The 8,525-nt window shown below is 27.5% G+C and overlaps 1 protein-coding gene across 1 annotated transcript in view; it reads left to right on the top strand.

Annotated features, from left to right (window-relative positions):
• The window catches only part of LOC135957371 (F-actin-monooxygenase MICAL3), a 513,724-nt gene extending 505,870 nt beyond the window's left edge, over positions 1 to 7,854 (top strand). Inside the window, exon 13 of the mRNA XM_065508105.1 lies at positions 7,610 to 7,854. Coding sequence (XP_065364177.1) covers positions 7,610 to 7,612 — 3 coding nt within the window. The 3' untranslated portion in view covers positions 7,613 to 7,854. The remainder of the gene's footprint in view (positions 1 to 7,609) is intronic.
• Positions 7,855 to 8,525: the final 671 nt, after the last annotated feature.

Genomic DNA, 8,525 nt, shown 5'->3' on the forward strand with positions numbered 1-8,525 from the left:
ATATGGTCCTAAGTGAGAATTCTAGGGATAGAATTTTTGGTACTTTTTCTTTATTCGAATGGTACTTTTTTAATTTTTTGTAATAATGGACATAGAAATATGAAATTAGGCGTATATGGTCCCAAGTGAGTGAAAATTCAAGGGCAAACTTCGTAGTACTTTTTCTTTATTCTCATGGGTACTTTTTTGAATTTCCTACAATATGGACCTAGAGTTTCCAAAAAATCGAAGAATTTCAAAACCGCGGTTTCGGTTTTAAAAAATTAAAAACCGATCGATTTCGGTTTCGTGATAATTTATTAAATATTAAGTATTATAGAAACAAAATTAGTTGATAATATAGGAAATGATATACAAATCTAAAATTCAAACTTAACGGGTTATGGTTTAGTGAATGCGAATTTAAAAGTGATAATCAATGGTACTATTTCCTTATTGCAATGGTACTTTTTGAATATTTTATAATAATAATAAACCTAAAAATTTAAAATTAGGAACACATTTTGCATTTTCTATAATAATGGACCCAGAAATATGAAATTAGACATTTACAATTAGATTCACAAAGTGAGACTTGATAGTACTATTTCTTTCTTCTAATTAGGGTAGCCAAGCACACCGGTTCAGCTAGTAAGTCCATAAAAATCACGTTAAAATAGTGGATGATAATCAAATCATAATAGGTCATAGCTCCCATATAAGTCCCACAACCAAATATTTTGAAATTTGACCAAATATATTTGTATACCCTTTTTTATACTCTGTTTATTCTCTTGAGGTTAACATGGAAAAATGTTGATCCAAACGTATTAACTAATTATTATGTATATAAATTGTTAAATTTAAATTATAAATTGCTGAATTAAATAAAAATTTTTGTACATTTGAAATAAAATATATTCTGCTTAAACTAGTCTTTTTAACAATTGTTATATTATTTCAGTTGTTATACCATAATATTTAGGTGGAGGGTATTTAAGATTCGGCACGGCCGAATATAGTACTCTTACTTGTTTTATTGCATGTTTATTTTTAGAAACACACCAAATAATATTGTATTACTGTGTGAAAACCATTATTTGATGCACAATAAAATAACTAAGCAGTGGTGTAGTGAGTACAACAGCAGACTAGCAAACGAATAGTTACTGGTTCGAATCTGCGACTTATTTTTTTTTTTATTTTCTTGTGTAAATAAAATTTCTATAAATAACTCTACTAACAAAACAACTCATAAAATTTCATAAGATCTGCATAGGTTGGCAATATATTATTTTTTAAATCACACAAAACACCAAAATAAGGGACACTTCCAACTATTCCACTACTCAGATTATGAAAAACAAATAAATAATAGCACTTTTCCCCTAATCTATCGAAATATGTAGAAAACTCAATTTTTAGGGTATTTGTATAAAAAAAGTAATATGTAAATACTAGGGTATTCAATCGAATAACCGTTAATCGGTTAACCTATTAATTTTGGACGGTTAACTGTGGACTGTTTGGATGGCAACTGGAAATTGCCGATTTTCAAATAACAAATAAACCGATTAATTTGTGTCGATTAACCGAAATTCCTTTTTTTTTTGCACTTTAAACAATTTGTTTGTATTTATTTTTCCATTTCAATTCAAAGACAAATTTCAAATTAAAATTAGATATTTTTGAACATCCAATAAACATGATTAGTGAGTATGTATAACAACAGACATATTTAATTTACATGTATTTGAAACTTTGTTTGTATTTACATGTATGGACGAAACTTTTTTTGAAATGAGTCTTTTATCATAACTAAACGAAACTATTAAATTGATCAAAATCTAAAACAATTCAAAAATGAATATTCCTTATCATGCTTTTGATTTCTCCAACATATACAATCAGCGAGAGGGTTTTTTTCCAAGAAAAGTTTTATTAAATCTAAAGAAATCGTTTAAATTATACAAATCATGCGATTTCAGAAATATAAATAGTAGATGCTAATCTGTATTAAACCCAAATTTTTACTTATCAAATATACGAGAAAACATGAATTTTAATTTTGATGTTTACAACAAAAAAACACTCTCACACATAAAATAATTGACTTTTTTGAAAACTGATGAAACTATATGAAAGATTATAGAACAGTTCATAAAACACGGATTTTAAGTTATGACGTTGTTGCAGCAAATAGGCGATATGTTTAAAAAAATTATCTCAAATACCTTATTTGCTGTTTTTTATGTTTTTGTACACAAAATTCGTTGTTGTATTTTCAATTTAAAATGAAAATAGAAATTATTCGGTTAATCGAATAATTTTAAATTAACCGAATAAATATAAACCTCGGTTAATTATTTGCTCGATTAACCGATTAAACCAGAAACCCGATTAATTGAATACCCTAGTAAATACGTGTTCTGCTGAAATGTAACAGTAAGAATCCGAATTTGAATAGTAAAATTTTATATTGGTATCAGTAGTTAATATTATTTCGCATACAAATGTATTATTAATGTGATGTAAAAAATTTACTCTTTCCAAAAATTCTATCGCGATCCGGAGGCAGTAAAAAAAAAATATTAGACACGAACCGGATGATATACATACGTCTGAAACAATAAATTAAATGGAGAAAAACTGCGTTTTCAGTTTTTCATTTCGTGATCCTGTTTCCTTTTAAAAGGACTTAAAATTTTCAGAGGAGTACATTTTTAAAAAATGTTTTAAAATACTTTTGATCATCCTACTATGTCAAATTTGGTGTCAAATGATCAAGAAGAGTTGTAAAATATTTCGTATTATTTTCATTTTATCCTGTAAGGATCAAAAATGTCCTTTAAAATTTTTATCCTTTTAGATTTCCAATAACTTTTTTTTAAAAAATAGCGAGTTAAAGATCCAAATATTGAATACCACATGCTAAAATTTCAACCTTCTATCTTAACTACTTAAGTGTTAAAAAATATTTTAAATTTGAATTATTTGATTTTTTATATCTTTTTTTAATATTTCATTCGAAAAAAATATAACAAAATCCGTTGTGAAAAGCACCGAAGAAGACTTTTTAATAAACAAATAAAATGGCATAGTCAGGCAAGACCGACCTTATGATACCCTACACCCGGTATATGATTATAAAGAGTTTTCTTTTGATATGGAACTTATTTGTGTTGAATCTTATTTGAATACACATATATTATATATATATTATTATATGACTAATTATTTACCAATCGTCACAGAATTTGGTGGGATGAATTGGGAATATATGAAACATATTTGTGATGAATTTTGTTTGGATACTGACATATTTCAGAGATTTATGTATATTAATGACATTTTCGAGAATGTTGCTTATATGGGAGCTATGGAATATTGTTGACCGATCGTCACGAAATTTGGTCGGCTTACATAAAACTTAATTGTGCTGAATTTGGTTTGAATATGTTTATAATTAAGATATTTATGAGAGCTTAACTATTTTCAAATGGGCCAATTGTATGGGGCCTAGGATAAATAATGGACTGATTCTAACCAAATTCAATAACCTTTATCCTTGGGGCAATATAAAGGTTTCTGCCAAATTTTGTCGAATTATGTTTACATGGATGGACGGACATCGGTTAGTCGATTCAGAAAGTGATCCTGAGCAGGTATACTTTAAGGTGGGTGTTGGGACAATATTTTTGTATGTTGCAAACCCATTATACCTCCCCCACTATGCACAGTGGTTTCCCTTATATGAACAAGCGGTCAATAATCAATATCTCCAAAACTATAAAAGCTAGGGTCTTCACCTCATAGCATGCCCGAAGAACTTAAAGTTTGCAAATTTTTAAGAAAAAATATTAACAACTGTAACCACAGTAGCCCTTAATTGGCTTTTAGATTTGTTTTATGAATTTTTGAAATAAAATATTTCAGTATGAAAATTCGTTTGTTTTAAACAATTTAAGTAAATTTTTATTCCATTTTAATTCATTTGAATTATACACTGAAAAAAAAACTAAATTAAAAAGTTATACAGTAGTTTTGACTTACCTGCCTTTTACTTAAGAGCATTTTGCATATAAGTGCACAAAACTTGTGTTTTGTATATTTATTTACCAAACTCCATATAAATTCGTTAATTTAAGTACATTGTTCATACCTGCACATTTAAGATAAGTGCATAATACTTTTGGAAGCTATAACTGGTTTTCATGAAAAAAATTTAATTTAGCTGTCTAATACAAAATTAAATCAAAACAAATAAGAAAAATACGATTTTGAATGAAAAAATATGTTGTAAACTTCTTAATAATTTTAAAAGTAGCTAAAATATCAATTTGACGTTATTTTTAGACGGAAAAATCAGAATGCTTCATGTTAATTATTTGTCGTTAGCTGCTTTTTTGGGCAGTAACCTGTAAATGCACTTACCAGCGTCAATGAGCAGGTAGGTGCATTGTGCAGGTAAGTCAAAATTACTGTATAATGCAATATGAGGTATTACTAAGTAATATAAGGTAATAAGGTAAAATAAGACATTAATATACATATATCAAATATTAATTAAATTTAAAACTCCTTGACTTAAACTACTTGTTTTCTTTGTTGGTAAGTTTGTCCTCCAGAAATAAATGGATCTGAACTTAAAACAGGCTATTTAAAAGTTCTTTATTTGTAGGATTGCACGAAATTTTTTGGGTATGTTGCAATCTAAACTGTTTTATATGCTTATTTTTCGCTTCAGCTGCTTCCTCCGATAATTCACCTATTGACACTACTACATGCTTGCTTACCTCAGCTCCATGGATCAGATTTTTATGTACCGATGCAAAAATAAGACGGTGCACAGAGGGATTTTGGTGTCAAAAAGTCAATTTTACAAACACTTAATTTCAACAATCAAATGATGCAATTATGTAGAGAAATGTTTATAGATGAAATGTACACTTATAGTTTTAAGAAAAAATGTATTTTATTTTTAGAAAATTGAACTAAAGTCCATGCAAGGGTGTTAAGCAAAAATTTACTTATATTTTCACGCAATTCAGTTTTATAATTTTCCTAATAATACCATTTACCTTTAACATATTTGAAAAATATAATATTTCAACATCAATAAAAACATGTGAGAGTGTATATTCGGCTGTGCCGAATCTTATATACCCTTCACCAAATTATACTTCAAAATTTTAAATATTTTTAGGTAAACAAAATTTAATTTTTTTTCCAGCTGTTTTTTTAATTTTTTGGAAAAAATTTTTAAATTTTTTTTTTTTAAATTTAATTTTTTTTTTTTAATTATAAAATTTTCAATTTTTTTTTTTGTTTTTTCAATTTTTTTTTTTTTAAAAAAAAGCATGTCTGACAGAATTATTGAAGATTTGGATCCCTAAGATATGGGGTCTTCAGAAAATTGATTTCAACAGACAGACGGACGGACATGGCTTAATCGACTACGCTATCTATAAGGATCCAGGATATATATACTTTATAGGGTCGGAAATGAAAAATGTAGAAATTATAAACGGAATGACAAACTTTTATACCCTTCTCACGAAGGTGAAGGGTATAAAAATAAGGGGAAACCATAAACCGTTAAGAAGATATGCCCAAATCTATAAGACTCTAATTATTATTGTATTTCCATGGAGAAAAAAGTGGGGCTACACACTTTCCCCCAAGCTCTTTTTTTAATAAAATGAAAGGTGGAGTGTCTTGTTTCGATTAAAAAAAAGAAAAGTTTTCGGAACAGGATGAAAACTTAACATTTTTTGTCGAATAATAAACGAAATATCGAAAAAATTATCTATGTATGTTTCGTGGGCGGTGGGCGTGACCGATTTTATTGAAACTCGACATGCGTTTTTGGTTTCAATAAATGTATGTACCAAATTTCTAGACTTTTGCTTGGATATAAACAATTTTATGCGAAAAAATCAATTTGGATATGGGCAGTATGCGTGGACTTTTTTGATAAAATTAACTTTTTTTTTAATTTAGTCCATATAACTCTCGGTGCCAAATATCAATGCTCTACGACAACCCCTTATAATTTTTGCTCAAAAATGTATTGCATGGACGGTATGCGGTGGGCATGGCCGATTTTAATAAAACTTAGCATACGTTCTTCTTTTGTTTCAGAAAATATATGTACCAAATTTCTAGACTTTTACTTGAATAGGAAAAATTTTATGCGAACAAATCTATTTGGATTGTATGGGCAGTGGGCGTGGTCGATTTTGATAAAATTTTACTTGTTTCTTAGTTTGGTCCATATAATTATCTGTGCCAAATTTCAGAGCTCTACAACCACTCCTTATAATTTTTGCAAAAAAATGTATGAAGCCATCCCTCTGTGGGGCGGGTTAGTGTATTACAGATTACACGCCCATCCTCTGTGGGGCGGGTTAGTGTATTACAGATTACACGCCCATCCGCAAATTTCCGCAACTAACTTCAGCACTTTTATTATCTTAAGAATCAGATTAATACAATGAAAAAGAAACCTATGGGGGAATCTTGGGGGAACACAACTAAAACTTTAAGTAAACATAATGAAGTTTTACAAAAAAGTAACAAACATATAGGTTAACTAAAACATTAATTTCACAAGAATTACAACACAAGTTAGTTTTTATTATTTTCTAAAGATAAAATAAATACCTTTAACTTCAAAATCCATTGAAAATAATTTAATTTTGTAGACTACAGCAATTGCAAGACCGTTTTGCACTTTTGCTTAGAATTATTCTTCCAGCGTTCAGCTGCGCTTTGCAAATTAATTTTATTTTTAAAAAGTCCCGTTAGATTTCCAATAAAAACCGGTTTGCCATTAAAAAGATTGGATATTTAAGAGACAATTTTTTTGCATTTTGGTTAAATATTTTGTGATCGTTTTATTTATTTTTGGCCACTGTGCTATGGTGGTGTAGTTTATAAACATGCACTTTTCTTAATAAAACTTTTTTGTATACTAATAAATTTTTTTTATATTTAAATTTTATCTTTATATATATAAAGGATGAAATTTTGACATTTAGTATACAATATTTGGGTCTTTAACGCACTATTTTTTTAAAAGGAATTTATGGCAATCTTAAAGGATATTAAAGGATAAACATTTTAAATGACATTTTTGACATCTTTTGATCCTTACAGGATAAAATAAAGATAATATAAAATATTTTACAACTTTTCTTGTTCTTTTGACATACAATTTGTCATTGTTGGAATAGCAGGAGTATTTTTAAATATTTTTTGAAAAATGTAATTCTTTGAAACTTTGAAGTCCTTAAAAAAGGACACAGGACCACGAAATGAAAAACTGAAAACACAATTTTTCTCCATTAAATATATAATTTCAGACGTATATCATCCGGTTCGTGTCACATTTTTATTTCTGAGCCTTTCAAAAATTATAAAAAAAAAATTGTCCGACCCTAATGATTATATCAAAATTGTAATTTTTTATTAAAATAACTTACATTAACTCTTTTTATTATAGGAAGTTTTTTTAATGTATCTAATTTAAAGTTATTATATATAAAATTGAATTTTGCTAATTGTACATACATATATATTTTTGTGACAAACAATAATAATAATATAACTATTTTGCTTTTTACAGTAATGAATAATGTTGCTGACGAGTATAAAAGTAATGAATATAATGTTTATTCATGGCGAAAAAATATATTTATTACTTTCTAATGATACTGCAAATGGATGCTTGTTATACCCTACTCCTATCACTGCACAGTGGATTGATCGATACACAAAGGAAAGGATCCACGATTCAATTAACATTTTGTATAATCTAAGAATCAATAAATATTATTTAATAATAAATAGTTTAATGATTTCTTTATCATATATTTGTTGTATCCTAACTATTACTATAAAATAACACGAAGAATCCATATATTAATCATTAATATCCATATTTAAAATTAATATTTAACTTAATCTAAGTGTGAGATTTGTTGAATACAGGTAAGCCTCCATTTACGCTGTACTTTATTTACGCGAATTCGATATAACACGAACTCTAATTAGCAACCATTTTTTCAAATACGCGACTTTTTTACACGATTTGTAAATAACGCGGCAGAAAACTAAGTGCACTTTTTTATTATTTTGAAATTGCTTTGTTAATTTTTATGAATTTTTTGTTATGTTTTGATCTCTTTTTCTTAATTTTCGATAAGAATTTATTTCAGTTTATTTACTTTACTACAAATATATCGTCACCTTAAATGCAAACGGACGTAAATACATTTTTATTTTTTTTACAGGAGAAGCAAAACACGTTATAAAATCAATAATAATAGAGTATTCTTGGCAATTTTTTGCGTTTGAATTTCTTTAGTAAAGTTGTAATTTTTTATCGCAAATTTGCGTGAACATGTAGTTTGATAAAAAGAACCATAATCAATCAATACCAATTTTGAATTTTTGTGTAGTTACGTCCGATTTCATTTAAGGTGTTTTCGATTTAACCCGATTTTTAGGTCCCAATTTCTTATTTGTTATGTTTTATTTTT

This window comes from Calliphora vicina, chromosome 4, assembly GCF_958450345.1.
Source record: "Calliphora vicina chromosome 4, idCalVici1.1, whole genome shotgun sequence".
Taxonomy (NCBI): domain Eukaryota; kingdom Metazoa; phylum Arthropoda; class Insecta; order Diptera; family Calliphoridae; genus Calliphora; species Calliphora vicina.